General features: G+C 41.1%; 1 protein-coding gene and 1 long non-coding RNA gene across 2 annotated transcripts; both read left to right on the top strand.

The window, feature by feature from the left end:
* On the top strand, positions 1-21,451 carry LOC115161083 (uncharacterized). The gene is made up of 3 exons (XM_029711809.1): positions 1-70; positions 16,953-19,056; positions 19,296-21,451. The coding sequence occupies exons 2-3, from the start codon at positions 16,977-16,979 to the stop codon at positions 20,459-20,461; spliced, it is 3,246 nt and encodes a 1,081-aa protein (XP_029567669.1). The 5' UTR covers positions 1-70; positions 16,953-16,976; the 3' UTR covers positions 20,462-21,451.
* A 3,025-nt stretch (positions 21,452-24,476) lies between these two features.
* On the top strand, positions 24,477-25,544 carry LOC115161527 (uncharacterized). The gene is made up of 3 exons (XR_003869278.1): positions 24,477-24,818; positions 24,953-25,036; positions 25,159-25,544. It is a non-coding gene; the product is annotated as an uncharacterized LOC115161527 (long non-coding RNA).
* The last annotated feature ends 859 nt before the right edge of the window (positions 25,545-26,403 follow it).

A 26,403-nucleotide genomic window follows, 5' to 3' on the forward strand; every position in this document is an offset into this window, starting at 1 on the left:
ATGCTATCCTCGATTTATCTCAGGGCACAACAGTGGCGCTAGCTATATCGTTTCAAGCTCTACTCCTCCGGTAAGAACGTCATAGACGTTTATTCCAATTTTACGGTTAATTAGTCAACGTTGCAACACGTGCTTAGGTGTTAGCTATATGACCACAGGCTCCCTTGAGTCGCTATGTTATGAAGTCAACATTTGTTTATCTCAGTTTCTGGCCTGCCGTGGGAGGGTACTATATTGCCAAATATGTTTACAACTAACCCTCATTGTTCTATCTGTGACATTGCCCTGCTCTCGCATTGTTTCGCTCGCTCTCTAATGGCGGACGTGAGGCAGTGCTGCTTGCTGACGGAAAGGAGTGGTGGTGGAGGTGGTATTTTAGCCCTTTGTTGAAAAGGTTCAGTTACCCCTTCAGGTTTGTATTAGCGTTGTAAAAAATACTTATACTGAGAATAAATATTAGTTTTTTTGGTCTGTCAGCTATTTTATTGACACAAACCATTGGCTTAAACAGGTAAAGTGGTAGATATGTAGCTAACAGTATAGCCGAAGTGGGAACGCCACGCGGATGCGTCACATGTATACATCCAGTGAAAGATCTGTCTCATTGTTCTATCTGTGGTTTAGCACCGACCACTTCTCTTCAGAAAATGGGCGTGACTTCACACCGTTTTCAGATTTTAAGAAAATGGCGGAAAATATGCTGACGAAGTCCGACGAGAGCGGATACAAATTCAAACCTTAAACTAATGACAAGAACATGTTGTGCAATGTAATAAAGTAATGACTTTTCATATAAGTTACGTTACACGTTATGTTGGCTGACAATTTGTAAGCTACACTATCCGTACGAACTGATTAGCATTACAGCAGTATGTACCGGTGTTAGCTCGTTACCTAACGTTGGTTGGCTACTAATACATTGAGCTTTCCAGGCAGTATATGAATTATAATCTAACTGCCCAACGTTTATTGACTTGATTATTCACGTCATTCTTAGCTAAGTGGTATAGTCGTTTTGCGTTCTCAATGGACATTGTTCATTCTGGCTATCTACTCCGATTTCAGAGCACTCTAGTGTGAGTGTGCCAGAGCGCAGAATAACTGATGCATTTACGAGGGCGAGTAAAATGGTCAGAGTGAGGTGTTCTCTCAATTGTGTCTGGAAATAGCTAGCCAACGTTAGCTAGTTAGCTTGGGTGCGTTTATTTTATTTCACCATTATTTAACCAGGTAGGCCAGTTGAGAACAAGTTCTCATTTACAACTGCGACCTGGCTAACAAAAAGAAAGGAGGACCAAGGCACTCTTCATATAATTGATTAAAATGCCTTTATTAGTATGGCATGTTCAATAGAAACAATGTTTTTAAAAAACCGACGCGTTTCGGCTGCATGGCCTTCATCAGGGTGTACAAAGAAATAATACAATGTTCTCTGTTTAACAGCTTTTCCAATTAACCCTAATTAGAAGGGGGAGTGGTTAAAATTGATTGGACACACCTAGTAAGCAATAGTATACACACTTTAAAGTGAAATGCTGTAGCTATGTTATCATAAAAATGTAACTCCAAACTAGAAGTATCAGAACACTTAGAAAGGTAGTTCTAACCTTAAATATGTCTGGGCGAAGTGTCAAGAATAAGAAAGCAATACATTCCATAGTACACTAGAACACAGCAAAACATGAACAACAAGAGTCTAAACATAGCTGAGGGCAATTGAGCAAAGATATCCACTAGATGACAGCAAATGTACCCATCACAACCCTACAGGAAGGGTGAGAAATCCATATCTTCATTCAAACCCGGGTATTTAGTGGCCTGTAGTTTGTAAATCCAAAAACTTTCCATTTGGTTTAACTGTTTAAGGCGGTCCCCTTTTCTAATAGAGGCCGGGATATGATCAATACCCATAGCTTGTAGGGAGGCAGGGTTGCCATGGTGTAAGGACTTGTAGTGCCTTGCCATGGGGTAGTCTTCATTGCCTACCCGTATGGCGTACTTGTGTTCCGCTAGGCGATCTTGAAGGCGTCTCTTTGTCCGTCCAATATAGAACACCTTGCACTGTGGACATTCCAATCTATAGATGACATGAGTGGTTTTGCAGTTAATGAAATGCTTGACGTAATACTCCATTTTGGAAGCTGTATCAACGAAATACTTTTTCTGTGCAATATTTCTGCAATGGTTGCACTGGTTACATTTAAAAGAGCCCTTGGGTTTGTGGCCAAGCCAAGTTTTTTGAGAGTCACCCGGAAGATAACTGTGGACTAATTTGTCCTTTAGGGTAGGACATCTCTTAAAGCTTATGACTGGTGGCTCAGGAAAGACTTGGCGTAGTAGCGTATCACTTTGGATGATTCCCCAATTATTTTTAATGATTCTTTTAATGTTCTCTGCTTCAGTGCTGTATTTTGTAACAAAATACACTCTCTCTGATGCATCATGCGACCTGGCTAAGTTGAAGCAAAGCAGTGCGACAAATACAACAACACAGAGTTACACATGGGATAAACAAACGTACAGTCAATAACACAATAGAAAATCTGTATACAGTGTGTGCAAATGAAGTAAGGAGGTAAGGCAATAAATAGGCCATAGTGGCGAAATAATTACAATTTAGCAATTAACACTGGAGTGATAGATGTGCGGATGAGGATATGCAAGTAGAAATACTGGTGTGCAGAAGACCAGAAAAAACAACAAATATGGGGATGAGGTAGGTAGTTGGTTGGGCTATTTACAGCTGCAGCGATTGGTAAACTGCTCTGACAGCCGATGCTTGAAGTTTAGTGAGGGAGATATGTCTCCAACTTCAGTGATTTTTGCAATTAGTACCAGTCATTGGCAGCAGAGAACTGGAAGGAAAGGTGGCCAAAGTAGGTGTTGGCTTTGGGGATGACCAGTGAAATATAACCGCTTGAGCGCGTACTACGGGTGGGGCTTGACTCCCGTTGTGAGGTCAGAACGCTCGAATCAACCCTACTCCTTGGCCAGTTCGTCAAATGACACGCTCTAGGAGCGAAACGCTCTGAATTTACGAACGGACAATCTGACAACGTTCTGGATTTACGAAGCCCAGAGCGCACTCTGGCACTCCTGATTGAATTTACAAAATGTCTAGCTAGTCATTTGTTATGTCAACAAGCTATCAGGAGGTTGTATAGCAACAACATAAACTTCTGGTAGACAGGCGAAGGATACCATTCGTTTACAGTATACTAAAATGAACTAATAGTATGTAGTATATCCTCATTAGGAAGTAGTTCAGACTGTTAGTATTGGTATTCGAACACAGCTTTGATATTCTGGATTTCCCCCTGATTGTCTGTGATTAAAATGTGGGTCAAAATAAATAAAAAAGTATTATCTGAGTTATTCGGGAAGGAAGGACACTGTCTACCCATAGAGTTTGTAAATCCAGAGGTGCAACATCGCCAGTCTTCAAGTTGTTCATTTTCTCAATCTAAAGGCACAACCTAGATTTGAGCCAATGTCTTAAAGATGCACTATGCAGAAATCACTCCGCCATTTTCTGGTTGGTAAAATTCTAATAGTTCACCTAATGTCAGTTTGTGACAAAACAAGCAAGTATAGTGTAGAGCTTTCGAGTGAAAAAGCTGATCTTGTCTGTGACCTGAGGGAGGTGTTTATCCTTCCCTTGAAGCTGTAGATTTAGTTCATTTAGCTTTCCAAATATGTCACTCAGGTAGGCCAGTTTTGCCAGGAAGTTCTCATCACTACATTTTTCTGCGAGGTCATACATGTGCTCCTGCTCTGAAAACATTCTTATCTGCTCTCTGAGCTCAAAAACTCAGGACAAGACTTTTCCTCGTGACAGCCACCTTGCTTCACTGTGAAACAGCACAGCTTGATGTTCAGCTCCCATCTCCTCACAGATAGCAGAGAAGACTCTTGTTTTTAGTGTTCTGGTCTTTATAAAATTGACTACACCTACAATGTCAGTCATAACCTCACTTAATTCAGAGGAAAGGTGCCTTGATGCCAGTGCTTCTCTGTGTATAACACAGTGTGTCCACTCAGCATTAGGTGATGCCTTCTTGATGAGTGCCCAAAGTCCTTTTCACATCCCTGCCATGGTCTGCACCATCACTGCAAACACATTTACATCACATTTTAGTCATTTAGCAGACACTCTTATCCAGAGCAACTTACAGTAGTGAATGCATACATTTCATGCATTTTCTTTTTGTACTGGCCCCCCGTGGGAATCAAACCCACAACCCTGGCGTTGCAAACACCATGCTCTACCAACTGAGCCACAGGAAAGGCTAATGCAGTTCTCCCACTTTAGCCCATTCTCAGTCAGGAAGCAGTCCAGCATTTTGAATAGCATATTTACAAAAAAGTAGATCCTCACACAGGGAGTTTGTCATGTCAAAAAGTACATAAGCGATAAACAAACAGTCTTTGTTGCTGTCAGTTGCTTCATCGAACTGTAAGGCAAAACGTTTGTCTTTGAGTTTATCTACCAGCTGTTCTTTAAGATCGTTAGCAATGTCATTTATACATCTGGTGACAGTGTCATTGGACAGAGGGATAGTTTTTATTTTTGCTCACTTGCGTCATCCAGCATAACAGAGACCATGTCTAATGCTGCAGGCAGTATCAGCTCCTCTGCTATGGAGTGTTTTTTTTTGCACTGAGCAATTTGGTACGCCACCTTATATGATGCTAACAGTGCTCGCTGGTTTACTGAAGTAGCATTCACAAAGCGGAATGATTGTTGGCAATATTCGGCACGTTTTCGCTGAAAAAACTCAAGCGGCTTATCAGCGTGATTGGGGTGTAATGTCTTTATTTGACTTCATGCTGTCCGCTGCCAACATTTTTAGACACAGTAAACATACCGGTCTTTCCTCGTCTGCCACCGTAGTCACAGTGAAGCCAAGCGCTACATACGCTTCGTCATATTTCCTCGTCTTAGCTTTCGGGAGACTTACGTTTGTCTCATTATCTCTGTCTCTCGCTGCCTTTTTCATCCCTGTTAAATATTTTTCCATGGTGTCTCTTAACCTGTTGGGGATAGGGGGCAGTATTTGCACTTCCTGTAAGGAATCTTCTCAGGTTTTGGCCTGCCAAATGAGTTCTGTTATACTCACAGACACCATTCAAACAGTTTTAGAAACTTTGGAGTGTTTTCTATCCAAACCTACTAATTATATGCATATTTTAGTTTCTGGGCAGGAGTAATAACCAGATTAAATCGGGTACGTTTTTTATCCGGCCGTGAAAATACTGCCCCCTATCCCAAACAGGTTAAGCCATGAATCAACCTAGATGGTCTATTTGTCATGTATGATGAGGGAGAAGTGGGACTCTGTTGTTTTTTAAAGTTTTTTAGAAAAATGTCCAATATGACCAGGGGCGCCCCCTATTGGATGGGCACGGGTGGGGGGGTGCTCCCTACCCAACCGTAGACCCCTTGCGGGGGGGTGCTCCCTACCCAACCGTAGACCCCTTGCTCCCCCCTAAAGGCATTAAAAAACATTTAAAAAATGTGCTTCTGATAACCCATTCTAATCACCAAGTGCACGGCTGTCCATTTGCAATATGTTTCAATGGGCATTTACCATCACGAATTTGACATGCTCAAAAATACTGCAGAAATGCGAAATTGACTGGCCCGATGAACTCGGGATGGCCGGGCAATGATAGTGGTTCCTCTCCATCGCTCGTTGTGTTGATTTCATCATGTCCATTAGGTGATGTTTTTTCACTGTTGAATATTATTGCAAATATACTAGATGTCGACTGAATATGATTTTTCAACACCGATACCGATTTATTGGAGGACCAAAAAAGCCGATACCGATTAATTGGACGATTAAAAAAATATATTAAAAAATAATTTACATTATTTTATTTATATATTTTTTGTTTGTAATAATGACAATTACAACAATACTGAATGAACACTTATTTTAACTTAATATAATACATCAGTAAAATCAATTTAACCTCAAATAAATAATGAAATATGTTCAATTTGGTTTAAATAATGCAAAAACAAAGTGTTGGAGAAGAAAGTAAAAGTGCAATATGTGCCATGTAAAAAAGATAACATTTAAGTTCCTTGCTCAGAACATAAGAACATATGAAAGCTGGTGGTTCCTTTTATCATGAGTCTTCAATATTGCCTGGTAAGAAGTTTTAGGTTGTAGTTATTATAGGAATTATAGGACTATTTCTCTCTATACGATTTGTATTTCATATACCTTTTGACTATTGGATGTTCTTATAGGCACTTTAGTATTGCCAGTGTAACAGTATAGCTTACGTCCCTCTCCTCGCTGGGCTCGAACCAGGAACACATCGACAACAGCCACCCTCGAAGCAGCGTTACCCATGCAGAGCTACTCCAAGTCTCAGAGTGAGTGATGTTTGAAACGCTATTAGCGCGCACCCCGCTAACTAACTAGCCATTTCACATCGGTTACACCAGCCTAATCTTGGGAGTTGATAGGCTTGAAGTCATAAACAGCACAATGCTTGAAGCATTGCGAAGAGCTGCTGGCAAATGCACGAAACTGCTGTTTGAATGAATGCTTACGAGCCTGCTGGTGCCTAACATTGCTCAGTCAGACTGCTCTATCAAATCATAGACTTAATTATAACATAATAACACACATAATTACGAGCCTTTGGTCATTAAAATGGTCGAATCTGGAAACTATCATTTCGAAAACAAAACGTTAATTCTTTGAGTGAAATACGGAACCGTTCCATATTTTATCTAACGGATGGCATCCCTAAGTCTAAATATTGCTGTTACATTGTACAAACTTCAATGTTATTTCATAATTATGACCTCTAAAATGTACTGTCCATTTGCAATATGTTTCAATGGGCATTTACCATCACAAATTTGACATGCTCAAAAGAACTGCAGGAATGCGAAATTGACTGTCCCGAAGAACTCGGGATGGCCGGGTAGTGATTCTGGTTCCTCTCCATCGCTTGTTGGTGTTGATTTAAGAATATCATTTTAGTGATGGTCTATCACTGTTTAAACATATTGCAAATGTACAAAAGTCACCCAGCAAGTCAGCGTCCATCAGTCAATTAGATATCATTCTGACACCAAACTGATACCATCTGACACCAAACCCACTTTTTCCAACTCGTTTAGAAGCCAACTATCACATATTTCAGAGCAGGCCCATAATTCACAGCGCCTTCAGATTAAATCATAATAAAAACGTAAAACATGTAGTTACGTTCTAGCTGCGGGTCCAGCTCTCACTTTATGTGTAGGCCTATGTGACTCGACCCCGAGTTTCGGCTCGATAGGTCATTCGGTGCCCGAGCAATGACCTTAATTGGTGCTGAAAATCCGGGCGTTGCTACGGGGTCCTTGAATGAGCTATCGGACAAAAACGTTGGGGTCCGTCTCTATGGGCCGAGGCGGTTTCAATGCACCTAGTCTTGCGACTCTTCTAAATGTCGTCATTTTCGTGATGTCAAAATGAATTGAAGTTATTGCAAATGTAGGTGGCTGTTTCTCGGTCTGAGAACCTTCTAGAGCCACATAACTCACTGCACTATCGACTTGAGCTCTAGAACATGTTTCTAAAGTTTCAGAGCTCTAGGTCTGACGGATCTTTGACAAAGGTAATTATTAGAACAAAGATAACTATTGCAGGCTCTGTGTGTCTCTAAGCCCCACACTGTGTCACGCCATCCTTGCTGTGTGTGTGAGTTTTTCTTGGAAATCTGATGGGATAAATGACTGATTTACAGTTCATGAGGGTTGCCTAATCACACATGAAGTTTTGGAAAGATGTGACTTTTTTAACCCTTCGAAACAGCCACTGTGACCCCAATTTAAGGCACTTCCGGTTGGCACAGGACACTAAAAGTAAACACATCTCCTCATTGGGGTAGGCTTTTACAGAATCCTGAGTTTTAAGTCTTTACGTTAAGAACTAACTGATTTACACAGGGTTGAGTGCAGTGATTGTCACAAACTGCCGGTTTGGTACTTTAAAACACCTTTAGGGTGAATTTAACCACTTCCGGTTGCTCCAGGAAGCTTAGAATCAATACAGGTAGACCTCATAGTGTCCTGATGAATTGTCATCTAAGACAGGTTCATAAGGCATTCATAACCCACATAGGCTTCAGGTTGAATTTAGGGGAGCAGGCAATGTATTCCTATGGGGAGAGAAGTAATTGAAAACTGTTTGATGTAAACACCTTTTCACTGTTAAGGGTTAATGCCACATGGTCAAGGTTAGGCTTGCACAGATCAGGAGGACCCCAGGAACGTTCCTGAGGTCGAATTGTGCTTCTAATCCTAACGGTTCCGCCGCTGTCCCCCAAAAACACCTGAAATTTAGGGCCAGGCTTCATTATGGGCCTACTTTTTTCATGGTCGCTGCGCTCAGACCGAGCGAGCTACGGTCAAGCTGGGCATCTCGTTGAACTCGGCACTGCCTAGAGATTATGGTAATGGCATTGCAGGCTCTGTGTGTCTTTAAGCCCCGCACTGTGTCACTTCATCCTTTATGTATGTGTGTGTGTGTGTGTGTGTGTGTGTGTGTGTGTGTGTGTGTGTGAGAGAGTTTTCTGAGTTTGGAGAAATGACTGATTTACAGTTCATGAGGGTTGCCTAATCACACATATGAAGTTGTGGAAAGATCTGACCTTTTTAAACCTTCGAAACAGCCCCTATGACACCATTTTAAGGCACTTCTGGTTGACACAGGAAGCTGAAAGTGAACACATATCCTCCTTGGGTTAGGCTCTTATAGAATATTGAGTTTTAAGTCTTTACGTTAAGAACTGACTTATTTACACAGGGTTGAATGAGTGTGTGTTATTTCAGAAAATCTCAGAAATCTCGCAGAGTTCCGAAACCCGCCTTAACGGATAACTTTTTGGGGAAAAAAACTAATTTTGTTTATCACCAATTGTACGATTTCTCTTAACTTCTATGGGCTACGTGGGACGCTAGCGTCCGGGACACAGCCAGTGAAATATCAGGGCGGCAAATTCAAAACAACAAAATGTCATAATTCAACTTTCTCAAACATACAACTATTTTACACCATTTTAAAGATACACTTCTCCTTGATGTAACCACATTGTCCGATTTCAAAAAGGCTTTACAGCGAAAGAAAAACATTAGATTATTAGAGTACATAGACAAAAATAATCACACAGCCATTTTCCAAGCAAGGACATGTGTCAATAAAACCCAAAACACAGCTAAATGAAGCACTAACCTTTGACGATCTTCATCAGATGACACTCCTAGGACATTATGTTACACAATACATGTATGTTTTGTTCGATAAAGTTCATATTTATATCGAAAAACAGCATTTTACATTGGCGCATGATGTTCAGAAAATGTATTCCCACCAAAACGTCCGGTGAATGTGCACATCAATTTACAAAAATACTCATCATAAACGTTGACAAAATATATAACAATTATTTAAGGAATGATAGATAGACTACTCCTGGATGCATCCGCTGTGTCAGATTTTAAAATAGCTTTACGGAGAAAGCACATTTTTCAATATTCTGAGTACATAGCTCGCCATCACAGCAAGCTATACAGACACTCGCCAAGTTCGGGGTCACCTAAACTCAGAATTAGTATTATAAATATGCTCTTACCTTTGCTGATCTTCGTCAGAATGCACTCCCAGGAATGCTTCTTCCACAAGAAATGTTGTTTTTGTTCGAAATAATCCATATTTATGTCCAAATACCTCCGTTTTGTTCGTGCGTACAGATCACTTATCCAAAGGCATAACGTGAGCGTGAGCGCGGTACCAGAGACGAAAAGTCCAAATGTTCCATTACCGTACTTAGTAGCATGTCAAATGCTGTTTAAAATCAATCTTCATGGTATTTTTTACGTAAAATTGCGATAATATTCCAACCGGACAATAGCATATTCATTCAAGAAGAAAAAGAAGGAACGGCGTGCTCGCGGGACCGCGCATATCCAATCCCTTTGTCCACAGGCAGTCCACTGATTGACTGAGCTCCTATTATCTGCCCAGTAACAGGAGAAGGCTGAAAGAACTTTCTGAAGGCTGTTGACAGCCAATGGAAGCCTTAGGAAGTGCAACGTGACCCACAGAAACTGTAGTTTTGATAGAGAATCAAAAGAACTACAATTCTCAGACTTTCCACTTCCTGGTTGGATTTCTCTCAGGTTTTTGCCTGCCATATGAGTTATGTTATACTCACAAACACCATTCAAACAGTTTTAGAAACTTCAGAGTGTTTTCTATCCAAATCTACTAATAATATGCATATTCTAGTTTCTGGGCCAGAGTAGTAACCAGTTTAATTTGGCGTTTTTCATCCAGCCGTGAAAATACTGCCCCCTACACCCCAACACGTTAAATTACGGTAAATGTCTGTTTTCTTCCCCCTGACACCGTAGGATCATGTACTTTGACGTGAAGTGGTCAAATTAGCGCTCTATTTTAGTTTTTTACCTTTAATCCCAGAAAAATGGCCTTAACTCAAAAAGCGTTGAGTCCTCGACTCCATCTTGTTCGGGGCCAACTGCCCATTATGCCAAACCTATGCTCACCAAGTTTTGTCTTCAAAGTCTTTTCCATTTAGGAGAAAAGGCCACGTCGTGACTGGTGATGTTTTGTACATTTGCAATATGATTACATTCGCCCTCTGTTGGTATTTTCCGGGACAGTGGAAAAATAAAACGGAAACCGAATGTCCGAGAGACTTCGTTCGATGACTTCCCGGAAGATCTGGCCCCGGTGCACGGCCCGCCGCCTCATCAATCATACAACAAATGCCAAAATGTGCCCTTCATGTATGTAAGGGGCCTAGACAGCTGCCCTGGGGAATTCCTGACTCTACCTGGATTATTTTGGAGACGCTTCCATTAAACACCCTTTGTGTTCTGTTAGACTAACTCTTTATCCACAATATAGCAGGGGATGTAAAGCCATAACGCATACGTTTTCCTATCAGCAGATTATGATCAATAATGTCAAAAGCTGCACTGAAGTCTAACAAAACAGCTCCCACAATCTTTTTATCATGAATTTCTCTCAGCCATCAGCTGTAATTTTTGTAAGTGCTGTGCTTGTTGAATCTCCTACCCTATAAGCGTGCAGAAAGTCTGTTGTCAATTTGTTTACTGTAAAATAGCATTGTATCTGGTCAAACACCATTTTTTGCAAAAGTTTACTAAGGGTTGGGAACAGGCTGATTGGTCGGCTATTTGAGCCAGTAAAGTGGGCTTTACTATTTTTGGGTAGCGGAATTACATTTGCTTCCCTACAGGCCTGAGGGCACACACTTTCTAGTAGGCTTTGATGGGACATAGGGCAAATAGGAGTGGCAATATCATCCGCTATTATCGTCCAAGTTGTAGGATTTTCCATCCAAGTTGTCAGACCCAGTGGCTTGTCATCGTTGATAGACAACAATAATTTTTTCAATTATTTCACACTCACTTTATGAAATTCAAAATTACAATGCTTGTCTTTCAGTATTTGGTCAGTTATACTTGGGATGTGTAGTGTCAGCGTTTGTTGCTGGCATGTCATGCCTAAGTTTGCTAATCTTGCCTGTGAAAAAATCATTAAAGTAATTGGCAATATCAGTGCGTTTTTTTGATGAATGAGCCATCTGATTCAATGAATGATGAAGCCAAGTTTGCCTTTTTTTCCCAACATTTCCTTTGTGCTCCAAAGCTTTTTACAATCATTCTTTGTCATTTATCTTTGTTTCATAGTGTAGTTTCTTATTTTTATTCAGTTTAGTCACATGATTTCTCAATGTGTTTGCCAATCGGTTTTGCAGCCAGACTTATTTGCCATTCCTTTTGCCTCCTCTCTGTCAACCATACAATTGTTCAATTCCTCATCAATCCACAGGGATTTAAGTTTTTACAGTTATTTTCCTAATGGGTGCATGCTTATTAGTAACTGGAATAAGCAATTTCATAAATGTTTCAAGTGGAGCATCTGGTTGCTCCTCATTACACCACAGACCAACAAATATTATTTACATCAACAACATAGGAATCACTACAAAACTTATTGTATGACCTCTTATACACTATATTAGGCCCAGCCTTTGGAACTTTGGTTTTCCTAGATATGGATACTATATTGTGATCACTACATCTGGTGGATTTGGATACTGCTTTAAAGCATTTTTCTGCAGTATTTGTAAAGATGTGATCAATACATGTTGATGATTTCATTCCTGTGCTGTTTGTAACTACCCTGGTAGGTTGACTGAGGTTGACATCTTTGTGAGACACAGAGTAGGTGAACGGATGGTCTCTGCATGTGTGGTTCCCATCGTAAAGTATAGAGGAGGAGGTGTGATGGTGCTTTGCTGTTTTGATGTCTTCACTATTATTCTACAATGTAGAAAATAGTAAAAAACAAAGAAAAACCCTTCAATGAGTTGGTGTGTCCAAACTTTTGACTGCTACTTTTGACTGCTACTGTGTGTATATATAAGTATTCAGACCCTTTGCTATGAGACTCAAAATTTAGATCAGGTCCATCCTGTTTCCATTGATCATCCTTGAGATGTTTATACAACTTGATTGGAGTCCACCTGTGGTAAATTCAATTAATTGGACATGATTTGCAAAGGCACACACCTGTCTATATGAGGTCCAACAGTTGACAGTGCATGTCAGAGCAGAAACCAAGCCATGAGGTCGAAGGAATTGTCCGTAGAGCTCCGAGACAGGATTGTGTCGAGGTATAGATCCGGGGAAGGGTACCAAAACATTTCTGCAGCATTGAAGAACACAGTGGCCTCCATCATTCTTAAATGGAAGACGTTTGGAACCACCAAGTCTCTTCCTAGAGCTGGCCGCCCTGCCAAACTGAGCAATCGGGGGAAAAGGACCTTGGTCAGGGAGGTGACCAAGAACCCGATGGTCACTTTGACAGAGCTCCAGAGTTCCTCTTCCAGAAGGACACCCATCTCTGCAGCACTCCACCAATTAGGCCTTTATGGTAGAGTGGCCTGATGGAAGCCACTCCTCAGTAAAAAGCAAATGACAGCCCATTTGGAGGCACCAAAAGGACTCTCAGACCATGAGAAACAAGATTCTCTGGTCTGATGAAACCAAGATTGAATACCAAGCAGAACGTTTGGAGGAAACCTGGCACCATCCCTACATTGAAGCATGGTGGTGGCAGCATCATGCTGTGGGGATGTTTTTCAGCGGCAGGGACTGGGAGACTAGACAGGATCGAGGGGAATTGGAACAGAGCAAAGTACAGAGAGATCTTTGATGAAAACCTGCTCCAGAGCACTCAGGACCTCACTGGGGCGAAGGTTCACCCTCCAACTGTCTCGACTTCCGCCGATGTCGGTTCCTCTCCTTGTTCGTTCGGCGGTCGACGTCACCGGTCTTCTAGCCATCGCCGATCCACTTTTCATTTTCCATTTGTCTTGTTTTCCCACACACCTGGTTTACATTGCCCTCATTACTTGCCATGTATTTAACCCTCTGTTCCCCCCATGTGTGTAATTGTTTATTGTCGGGTTGGCACTCTTCTGGCTGGTTTGCGCCGGGTTATATTTTACACCCGTGCTTTTTGACAGCCTGTACTTTGTACTTTGTTATTTTTGTGCTTAGTGCTGCCTCACTTGTTCTGAGGGCATTTGTTTTTGTGACGCAGTTGCGTTCTATTCATATATTGCCTCACTAAAGTGCCTTGTCCACTCATCTCTGCTCTCCTGCGCCTGACTTCCAATACACCAGCTACACCCACATCTTGACACCAAAAGGATAACGACCCTAAGCACACAGCCAAGACAACGCAGGAGTGGCTTCGGGACAAGTCTCTGAATGTCCTTGAGCCCGGACTTGAACCCGATCAAACATCTCTGGAGAGACCTGATAATAGCTGTGCAGCGACGCTCCCCATCCAACCTGACAGAGCTTGAAAGGATCTGCAGAGAAGAATGGGAGAAACTCCCCAAATACAGGTGTGTCAAGCTTGTAGCGTCATACCCAAGAAGACTCAAGGCTGTAATCGCTACCAAAGGTTCTTCAACAAAGTACTGAATACTTATGTAAATGTAATATTTCAGTTTTTATTTTTAATATATTTGCAAAAACCTGTTTTTGCTTTGTCATTATGGGGTATTGTGTGTAGATTGAGTGGAGAAAACAATTTAATCCGTTTTAGAGTAAGGCTGTAACGTAACAATATGTGTAAAAAGTCAAGGGGTCTGAATACTTTCTAATTCACTGTATATGTGATCGTATACAAATGTAAGCAAGGTGTAAAATGATTGTTTTAGTCAAATATTATATCTGTTTGGGCTTATTGCAGTCAATTTGCAGTCTACAAATTATTTGTAATTATGTTCTGGCAACCTGACCATCCGCTGAATTTCTTTTTGCCCTGCATTAGGGGGTCTACCCATGGTGCTCAGAATGACAGAAATTACATTATGGTTATGATAATTCATCTTAACAGAACATGTGTCACGAGAATTTTCAATCCCAATAATAATATATAACAATCAATTAAGCTTTGACCAATCCCCGAGGTTTGTAAGACCCACGGTTTAATAATAATTAGGCAAAGACTCAGCTTATACAAAAGGTCCGTACAGTTTATTCAGAGAACGTTCTGAAATCAAAAATGCAAACAGTCTTTATAACACACACACATACAAGTTCAAATCTTAAGCTACGCCTTGCTCAGAGTCTGTGTTTTTCCACTACACAGATACATTGTTTCTTTAATCTGCAACATGTTTCATAATCTTCTGCAAGCCTAACAGTTTCTCCACTCCACGGGTGGGGACAGAATGTCCCGTAAGGAACACAGTAGTACAACTTGTCTGTCGATAGCTCCTTTTATCATTTGTTTCACACTTGCACCCTGCTTACATACTAAAAAGGAGCAAAAGGTCCTTGTTCTAATTCTAACTAAAACTACACACATCAGATTATAGTTTTATGATTCTAATAAATTTCATACAATTATATGGTTTCAGGGTGGAATTCCTCATTACTTTAAACATATAAATTCCCTTATCAACATGCAACTCCTGTAATGAAGCGTTTGCCAAAATGCAATTTGCGGGATAACACCATTCTAAATAGTGCACCTGATGAGTGTGGCTCCATATGTGACAGAGATGAAAATCTCAGTTAGAAACTTAGAAAGAGGGGGAATCTAAAGATGTGTAATGGAAATTATATGATTAAATGTTTGACTAAATGATTTCACTCAGAAACCATATAACCTATTCACGTAACAAGATGCAACAACTAGGATGGGTTGCTAATATACTGTACAAAAATATAAATGCAACATGCAACATTTTCAACGATTTTACTGAGTTACAGTTCATATAAGGAAATCAGTCAATTGAAATAAATAAATTAGACCCTAATCTATGGATTTCACATGACTGGGCAGGGGCCCAGCCATGGTTGGTCTTGGGAGGGCATAGGCCCACCCACTTGGGAGCCAGGCCCAGCTAGTCAGAATTAGTTTTCCCCCACAAAAGGGCCTTATTATAGACATAAATACTCCTCAGTTTCATCAGTTGTCCGTGTGGCTGGTCTCATACGATCCCACAGGTGAAGAAGCCTTATGTGGAGGTCCTGGGCTGGAGTGGTTACACGTGATCTGCGGTTGTGAGGCCGGTTGGGTGTACTGCCAAATTCTCTAAAATGATGTTGGAGGCGGCTTATTGTAGAGAAATGAACATTCAATTCTCTGGCAACAGCTCTGATGGACATTCCTGCAGTCTACATGCAAATTGCACACTCCCTCAAAACTTGAGACATCTGTGGCATTGTGTTGTGTGACGATAAAACTTCATATTTTAAAGTGGCCTTTTATTGTCCTCAACACAAGGTGCACCTGTGTAATGATCATGCTGTTTAATCAGCTTCTTGATCTGCTACACCTGTCTGGTGGATGGATTCGTTTGGCAAATGAGAAATGCTCACTAACAGGGATGTAAACAAATTTGTGCACAAAATTTGAGATATAAGATTTTTGTGCATATGGAAAATTTCAGGGATTTTTTTTATTTCAGCTCATGAAACATGGGACATACACTTTACATGTTGTGTACATGACTAGGATTGTGCCTATTGGCTTCTGGACAATGAAAGAAAGTTGATATGAAAACCAATAGAACAGGAGAGAAATGCATGGTTTCAATGGCATATGAGGAAGTTTTTATGAAATCATTGCCTCCATGTTTCTATGGTCAGATTTTGCCTAGGCTACATTGAAGCAATGTAAGACATGCTTCATAAGTAACACGTTCGGATTTCATCAATTAAGTATATGTTTTCAAAATGCATACTGCCTCCAGCTCACATTGCAAAGTAGTTGGTGACATGCTGATAGCCTACCGTTGCCTATACATGGCAAATAGGATAAATAAAAATAGTAGCTCTTTTTAATCGTGGCCATCAAAACTGTTTTTAAAATGCAATCGTATTGTTGCGTTATTATAAAAGCACATATTTCATTCCAGCAAAAATGAGCTGGTGAGCTGCAGCTCTAGCGCCGTCTGACAAGTGGTATTCCGCAAAAAATAGATACACATGCCCCAATTTAATTCCACAATATTTAGCAAATTGACCAATAAGCATGACTGTCAAATGTATTTACGATAGACAAATCTGACAATCAATTAAGCATTATTTTGCAAAGGGATTTTTTTCTTCTTCTCCCAGTCAGTTTGGCCGGTAAAACAAATAGATGCCCGCAATTACCGGCTAATGGAAACCCTGAGCAGAGCTCATTTATGATTACTTTGTAATCAACCTGCTCGCCTAAACAGTGATTGGCTATATTCCTATTTCTTCACATACGCACAGCTTGTACCTGGGATACTTCCATTCAACATTCTTACCATGTACTAGGCTTATGATGATGGGTTTCTCCTAACCTATGCTGTGTTTTGTGTAGGTGCAGATGGTAGCAGCCTAAACGATGGATGGGGAACACAAGGAAGAGAATCCTTTACACGAGAAAGGAAATCCTCTACACAATGAAGAGAAGACTTCAAGTGATGTGGAGAAGACTTTATATGACATGGAGAGAGCTTTATGTGACATAAAAAATAGTGCTAAAGAGAGCAGTTCAAGTGATGATAACAGTTCAGGTGATGAGGTAGAAGGACAAAGACTGGATTCAAACCTCCCAAGTGGTTCAGATCCTCTTCCATCTAATGCAGAAAGCCCCTGCGATAATAGTGAATCTAAGCTGTCCCCCCAAAAAGCAGCACAAGCTAAAAAACCTCGCCTCAAGAAGTTTGCGCCACGGAAAGGTACAAGGTCAAGCCTACGTTCCAGCACAAAATTGACAGTCAGTGCATGTGATATGACAGATGACGGTAAAAGAAAATTGGACAAAAAACACTTCTGCCTGTATTGCAATGAACCACACCACAACATTGCAAGACATTTAGAAAGGGTGCACGCAGAAGAAGCAGCTGTTGCTCATGCTATCAGCTTCCCAGAACTCTCCAAAATCAGGTCTCTCTTGCTTGACCAACTCCGTAACAAAGGCAACTATCAACACAACTTAGAAGTTCTTCAAAGTGGAGATGGGGAAATTGTGAGAAAGTGTAGACCATCTTACGATGGTGTTTCTGTGCATGACTGCCTGCCCTGCCAACACTGCTTAGCTTTTTTCACCAAAATTGATTTATGGAAGCATGAGAGCACATGTAATGCCAGAAAAGGACAAGATGAAACGAGGGGAGGAAAAAGAGTGAGGATCCAGGCTGCGTCCTCTCAACTTGTTCCATTGCCTGTCTATTCTACTGGAGGATGTGAAGAAATAATACACAATATGAATCAAGATGACATCTTATGCCACATCAAAAATGATCCCCTCATCTGTAAATATGGCAATGCACTATCTGCAAAGCATGGTCATGCCAAGTCACAGTTTACTTACATTGGTTCAAAAATGAGGGAATTGGCTAGATTTGTACTTGCTGTAAATGAGATGGACTGTGGTGTTCAATATCTGCATGAAGTATGTGTACCATCCAAATTCAAATTGGCTGTTCATGCTGCCAGGAAAATGAGTGGTCATGACCCTGCCTCCGACAGGTACAAGGCCCCATCTCTTGCTTTAAAGATTGGCTATTCCTTGAAAAGAGCTACTGAAATAGCTTTTGGGGAGAGTCGTATGACAGAGGACCGTGAGGCAGAGGAACAAGCCCAAAGGTTTATTGAACTACTTGAAAACGATTGGAATAACTGTTTTTCCGGTCTATCCCTCAGTGCTGTCCCTCAGTGTGATGAAGTTGATGTGTCTTCACTAACTGAGGATTTGATCAAACTTCAGAAGTTTCTCAAGGTTGCAGAGGACACAGCGAAGAAAGAATTGCTGGAGAACCCCACCAACGCTGTCTGGAAAAAGCTCAATGAAACTCTTCTTGCAGAAATAGCTCTCTTCAACAGAAAAAGGACAGGGGAAGTTGCGAAAATGCTGTTGGAAACGTACACAAACAGGAAGAAAGCTCCAGCTAGTGCAGACATTTTCAATAACCTCTCAAGGCTGGAGCAGGAGCTTGGTGACGACAAATTAACCAGGTTGGAAATAGAAGGCAAAAATGGTAGGAAAATGCCAGTCCTACTAACGGAGAGGATGATCTCATCTCTTGAGATCCTTATTGCAAACAGAGACAAAGTTGGTGTGTCAAAGGACAACCCTTATGTCTTTGCACGTAGCCTGGATGCAGCAAGCTACATCAGAGGGTTTGACTGTCTGAGGAAGTGTGCACATGAGTGTGATGCAAAGAATCCTGAAAGTCTGATCCATGCGACAGTGAGGCAAGAGGTTGCTATCCATTGCCAAATACTAAACTTGAATGAAAGTGAATTGGATCAGGTGGCAAAGTTATTGGGACATGACACCCAGGTCCATAAAGAGTACTACAGGCTCTCTGAAAATGCAGCACATCTAGCAGAAATCAGCAAATTGCTGCTTGCAATGGATCAGGTTCCAGTGGTAATTCCAGTGCCATCTGAGGAAAGGGTTGTTTCTCCTACATATGGTGAGTATTAGTTGCTTTACAGGGTATTTGGAGAAAAATGTCCGTTGTGTTTTAAGGGGTTAAATTATAAATTCAGTGGAAAAATCTGTTGTTTTTGCATATTTACATGTTCACTAGACCTACATTTTTGAGAAGCTGGCAACTTATTACTCAATAGTGTTTGCTCTGTTCCTCTTCACAATATATGATAATGGCACATGTTCATGAATCATTTTCTTCTGTTTCTATTCATTTCATAGGGACATCTTCTGCAGGGACATATCCAGCAGGGACAGATACTGGAAGGACATATCCTACCGAGACATGTCCTACTGGGTCATCATATCCTACAGAGACATATTCAGCAAAGTCATATACTGTGGAGGCACAGCCTTCAAGGTCATATCATGCTGGGACATATCCTGAGAAGTCATATCCTTCAGGATCACATTCTGCGAGGTCATATTCTGCGGGGACAGATTCTGCGAGGGCATATCCTACCGTGACACATCCTGCAGGGACCTATCCAGCAGGTTCATATGTTGCAGGGACATATACCGCAGGGACTCATCATGCAAGATCATATCCTGCAAGTCCTTATGGCCTTTCATCTCCTGCAACATCATATGCTTCAGGGACTAATCCTGCACAGACACTTCCTGCACAAACACTTCCAGCGCGTACAGTTACTACGCCAACACTTCATGCACAGACACTTCCAACGCAGAAACTTCCTGTCAGGACAGTTCCTGCGCGGACAAGTCCTGTGAGGCCGTGGAGTGATGCGGCTAAGGCTGCGGTGAAGCGTCAGTTGGGACACTTTATCTCAATGATGAAGGTTCCAGGTAAACGGGACTGTGAAGTATGCCTCCACAATGAACCAGCTGTACGAGACAGGACTTGGAGGGACATCAAAAACTATGTGCACAACACAGTAAAATCTATTAAAAGGAAGAAGGGCCTTACAAGAGTGGACCCCAGAAAATGGACAAAGAAAGAATCGGCAAAGATTGCTAAGGAAGAGGTTGGTGGAACAAGGACTGTACCTGCACAGGATCAAGAGGAGAGACTAGAGGCAGGTCCTGTTGCTGTGGCAACACAAAGGAAGCAGAAGATATGGAGTGATGAGGCTCAGGCTGCAGTCAGGCGGCAGCTAGGAGACTTCACTAAACTGATGAAGATTCCAGGTAAAACAGAATGTGATGCATGTATTGCAGCTGAACCAGTTCTACAAGGCAGAACATGGAAAGATGTAAAAAACTATGTGCATAACACATTAATGACAATGTGCAGGAGGCATATTTCAGGCAAACAAAACATGGACCATGAAAAACAAAGTCCAGGGACACAGAAACCAGGGGTGCAACAGAAACCAAAGGTGCCGTTGGGACTTTCAGAAGATCTTCCAGTTTATCTGTACTTATGATTACTTTGAACTAGTTTCAACGCTTTTGATTTAATCTGACCATCTTTGCTCACTCTGATCTGACATTGTAAAGCAATAATTATGTAGCAATTTTATAATGTCACTACCTACTTTATTCTACCTACGTATCTGTTAGACCTGGGAATTGCTTGGGACCTAACAGTACGATTTTATCACAATACTTTGGTGCCAATACTATATATATACACATGTGTATATATATTGCGATTCTCACGATTCTATAAGGACTGCGATTCGATACTTTGATTTTATTGCGATTTGATGTTTCAAACATATTGCTCACCATGTCTGCTGCAGAAGGACAGGAGAGAGACATGAGAAAACGAGTTTTGTTCAGTCATGGAAGTAAAAGTGCTGAAAACATGTTGGCTCCCCATCTAAAAAAAAGTTGGAGAACAAGGTAGAGAATGAAAAATACTGGACCTTTTGGCGCAGGTATAGCCAACTAGCGCTAGCTAACGTGAACTTCCTAGCAAAATAAATTAAGAATCGATTGAGAATCGATACTTGGAGTCATAGAAATGATAAAATATCATTGAAAATAATATTGCGTTACTCTATTGTATTGAGAGAAACAAATCCACTAGTAGGCCTATCTGTAGCATCTAGGCTACATAGTGAAATATTATGCATGAGCACTAAATATATGTTCAACATTAATAGATTACATGTACCAATTACAGTGAATAGTTTTTTTTTACTTTGTAGATGAAAGTTGTGCAAACCTAGACCGTTAAACTGATAACTTTACCTTTTAGATCACACTAATGGTATACTTCACCAAATTGATCTGGATCCAGATGTACAAAATGTTTTGTGTATTCTTGCCTGTACCATTGTATGTGTAGCTAATGTATATGTGTAGGTTAGGTTTTGAGTTAAACAACAGACCAGCAAACTTGTGAATTTAGCGGGTTATTCCATTTGAAATTTGTGACTTTTAATGGATTATAAATACATGGCATCACAGGAAGTTGGTGGCACCTTAATTGGGGAGGTCGGGCTCATCGTAGTGGCTGAAGGCGGAATCAGTGAAATGGTATCAAATACATCAAACATATGGTTTCCATGTGTTGGCCATTCCATTCACTCCGTTCCGACTATTATTATGAGCCGTCCTCCCCTCAGCCTCCACTGCATGGCCTACATGCATACACTATCTACATCCATGCATGTTGAAGCATGGTTGGATTTATTATCATGGATATTTTACTTATGTTATTAACGTTAGCTAGATAGCTAGTATTCCTAGTTACAGGTGTATCAGTAGTTGTTTTTATATATTTTTTTAAAACAGCGTTTTTATCATTCCTTTCAATCATGCTAGTTTTTGTGGATAGAGCTGACATTCATTTTCATTACTAAGCCAGATTCCCACAGCTGCATGACCCAGTGAGCCATCTCAGTCCTGGTGAGTTGCTTTAGTCAAAAGGTGCTGTTGATTAGGCTTGCCAAGTGGGCAGAGTGTGCGCTTCAGGACCATTGAAAGGTTCTGAAAAGGAAAAAATCTGTCCACCTATTGCACCGGGCAAAGTCAGTGACACTTTCAGATCACAGCAAAGGGCCCATTTATGGCTGCATTTCCGATTTTCCACCCTTCTCCCAAGGTGACTGGGAGTATTTAAAAAAATATATATATTTCACCTTTATTTAACCAGGTAGGCCAGTTGAGAACAATTTCTCATTTACAACTGCGACCTGGCCAAGATAAAGCAAGGCAGTGCGACAAAAACAACAACAGAGTTACACATGGGATAAACAAACATACAGTCAATAACACAATAGAAAAACTATATACAGTGTCTGCAAATGTAGTAAGATTAGGGAGGTATGGCAATAAATAGGCCATAGTGGTGAAATAATTACAATTTAGCATTAACACTGGAGTGATCGATGTGCAGATGATGATGTGTAAGTCGAGATATTGGGGTACAAAATAGCAAAAAAATAACAATATGGGGATGAGGTAGTTGGGTGGGCTATTTACAGATGGGCTGTGTACAGGTGCAGTGATCGGTAAGCTGCTCTGACAGCTGATGCTTATAGTTAGTGAGGGAGAAATAAGTCTCCAGCTTCAGTGACTTGCAGTTCGTTCCAGTCATTGGCAGTATTCAAGTAAACTCTTTGAAAGAAGTGTGGAGAATCCTGAAGCAGCGTGAGTTATGGCTGATGGGTTTGGCTTCAGACCAATGTCTACTTCTCACTTACACTAAGTGTAAAAAACATTAGGAACACCTTCCTAATATTGAGTTGTACCCCCTTTTGCCCTCAGAACAGCCTCAATTCATCGGGGCATGGACTCTACAAGGTGTCAATTGTTTCACAGGGATGCTAGCCTATGTTGACTCCAATGCTTCCCACAGTTGTATCAAGTTGGCTGGATGTCCTTTGGGTGGTGGACAATTTGTGAAAAACCCAGCAGCCTTGCAGTTCTTGAAGCACTTAAAACGGTGCGCCTGGCACCTACTACCATACTCTGTTCAAAGGCACAAATCTTTTGTCTTGCCCATTCACCCTCTGAATGGCACACATGCATAATCCATGTCTCCAATTGTCTCCAGGCTTAAAAATCCTTTTAACTGGTCTCCTCCCCTTCCTCTACACTGATTGAAGTGGATTTAACAAGTGACATTGCATTTATTGATTAACAGCTTGAATACCACCATATAGCTAGCTATCTACAGTAGCCTAGATTTGTTTGCATACATTTGTTATGACTAGCAGCCTGGTGCAACCGATCTAGTGTTAGAACTTGTAGAAATGCATTGTAGAAATGCTACAAAAAAGGTAGCACATCGTTTGCTGGTAGTTATTGTAAAGAAATGAGCACGTGAGAGCTGTCTCACAATGGCAGTTGGTTAGCTTGCTAAAGTTGGTTAGCTTACTAGCTACTTCCAGACACAAATGAGCGAACTCACTCTGACCATTTAACTCGCCCTAGCAGAGCTTGTTATCTAGAGCGTTAGTGACTGTAACTGTGTTGCTAGCAACAATTTAATTCTGTTTTTTGCCAACCTTTACTGACAACTGTCATATTCAACGGGTGTTGCGCGTTCATAAGTTCATCAGTTATTCAACAGTTGTAACAATGAAAAAATCGTGGTTTATTGTGCGCTCTGGCACACTCAAGGGAGAGTGCTCTGAAATCGTAAATAACCAAAATGAATTTACGAACACCCCCTCAATCAATTCATACTATATTGTGGAGGCTATCGCCCCACAATCATTTATGGTCACTAGTAACTTTTAATATAATGTTGGTTGACTTCCCATCCAATTTCAGGCCGTTTTTGGTTCTCCAATCCACGCTTCTGACCAAAAGTTACTATTGTAAATGTGATTTTGCCAATTGGAATTGGTTTACTTTGTTCTACGTGTGGAATTGGTTTCAGAGAATCACACAGAACCTATTCCTATTGTACCTGTCTTTCCTGCTAAATATGATGTAGATTATAAGGCTCTAGCGTTCCGTGTAATTGTTTAATATAAACATTTACACTTTTTATATTAATATTTCTATTATTCACTACTGTCTTAACCATATTGATTTCACAACAGCTGTTTAAGTTTAACATTAAGGCTGACTTGTATAGTGTCTGTTGTTACACACCCCACTATTTACTATCTAAAGACATGGACATCATTAAGAGTGGTTTTTCTTCAATATGTATTTCTTATTAAGCTGCCTTTTGTTGCCCCCTGGTGCTCATTGTGTACTGTAAGTGTAAGATACTATATTTGCTTGGTTAATAAATTGTTACTTGATGTAAACTTTCAAATGTTATTTCAGTTCTGAGAATATTCATACAGCCTACTTGATGTTCCAACAGGGATTTAGAATTGTACCAATAACAATTATGGAAAACAACAGTTTTGAGATTTAAAGGGATACTTCAGGATTTTGGCAATGAGCCCCTTTATTTACTTCCCCACAGTCAGATGAACTCGTAGATACTATTTTTATGTATCTGTGTCCAGTATGAAGGAAGTTAAGAGGTAGTTTTGTGAGCCAATGCTAACTAGCATTAGCACTATGACTGGAAGTATATGGGTATTTAATAGGATGCTAGCAGATACCCATAGACTTCCAGACTTCCACAACACCCTAGGTAAGTTGAAAATAAGCTAAACCTTCAAAAAAGTGATCTGTCCCTTTAATACTTTAAACAATTATACAGATGCAGTACATTTGGATTGCTGCTCTTGTTTGGGGGAAAGCTTTTCATCATAATCTCGGTCTCCCTCTCCTTCCTTTCTCTTTCCAGGCTCTGGTATCTTGCTCTACAGTGTTCATGCCGTGGTGCTGAACGACATGTTCCAGCTGCCCATCTTCCTGGTGAGTCTCACTCTATCAGGAGTACTCCTGGCCTGGAGTTCTGGAGAACGGTTGATTTTATTTTTTGTTCTACTTCATAGTTAGTTGATTGAATCATGTCACTGATCTTTTCCTCTTTCAATTACACCCCACAGGATAGTCACTTCATCTACTCATTCAGCCCAGTGCCAGGCATCAACAAACTGTTCATTCGCCTGGCGGAGTCACCTACAGCCAAGGTACACATACATATATACACACACACACAGCGTGGGGCTCTAGTCCAAGTTATTGTAAAAGACTGACAAGTTGTTAAGGGCTATATAAATAACATTTGATTGATGGACTCCTCTCTCCCCAGGTGAAGCTTCTCGTCTGTGCATACCACGTCCAGCTACAGTGAGTTCAGAGTTCACAAGCTGTGTGGACCCCAAGCACAGAATGGGAGATAAAACACACACAAACACTGAGTTTACATAACATAAACTGACCAGGTGATTCCAGGTGAAAGCTATGATCCCTCGAGACATGGATTATATATGTGTGGCATTCAGGGGTGAATGGGCAAGACACAAAAATCTAAGTGCCTTTGAGCAGGGTCAATAACTGCAATGCTGCTGGGTTGTTCACACTCGACAGTTTCCAGTGTGTATCAAAAATGACTAGCAGCCTGGTGCATAACTGTGGGAAGCATTGGAGTCACCATGGGCCAGTATCCCTGTGGAACGCTTTCGACACCTTGTAAATTCCATGCCCCGATGAATTGATGCTGTTCTGAAGGCAAAAGGGGTTGCAACTCAATATTAGGAAGGTGTTCCTAATGTTTTGTGCACTGTGTAGATACATGCCCAGTTTGAGCCACACTCCAGGCTTCCTTCAGATAAAGTTGTTGGACATTCAGCATCCACACAGAGTTTAAGACATTGTTTCTGTGGCAGAGGATTAAAGGACAAGAACAGAAACCACACATCTCAACCCTATCCAATCATGTTTATGTCTGTGTGTATGATTCGTATGTGTGTGTGTAATGGGACAATAGCCTGATGTTTTGTTTTTGGGAGCTGGGTGCACTTGATAGCATCACAGGCAGGGAGATGCCATCAACTATTACGGATTACAAAGGGAAACCCAGCTGTGAGCTGCCCAGTAATGCGAGCCTACCAGATGAGCTAAATGTCGTCTACGCTCTCTTCGAGGCAAGCAACACTGAACCATGTGTGAAAACACCAGCTATTCCGTACGACTGTGTGATCACTCTGTAGCTGATGTGAGTAAGACCTTGAAACAGGTTGCAGGGCCAGACCGATTACCAGGACGTGTACTCTGAGCATGCGCTGACCAACTGGCAAGTCACTGACATTTTCAACCTCTCCCTGACCCAGTCTGTAATACCTACATGTTTCAAGCAGACCACCATAGTCCCTGTACCCAAGAACGCCAAGGTAACTACTCTAAATTACTATCGCCCCGTAGCACTCACATCTGTAGCCATGAAATGCTTTGAAAGGCTGGTCATGGCTCACATCAACACCATCATCCCAGGACCCACTCCGATTCACATACTGCACCAACAGATCCACAGATGACACAGTCTATATTGCACTCC

Source organism: Salmo trutta, chromosome 24, assembly GCF_901001165.1.
Source record: "Salmo trutta chromosome 24, fSalTru1.1, whole genome shotgun sequence".
In the NCBI taxonomy this organism is placed as follows: domain Eukaryota; kingdom Metazoa; phylum Chordata; class Actinopteri; order Salmoniformes; family Salmonidae; genus Salmo; species Salmo trutta.

Excerpts from the sequence above, each read along its gene's own strand:
- LOC115161083 (XM_029711809.1), top strand. The coding sequence starts at position 16,977 with ATGGATGGGGAACACAAGGAAGAGAATCCTTTACACGAGAAAGGAAAT. Across the intron at positions 19,057-19,295 it reads GGTTGTTTCTCCTACATATG|GGACATCTTCTGCAGGGACA; the intron begins GTGAGTATTAGT and ends TTCATTTCATAG.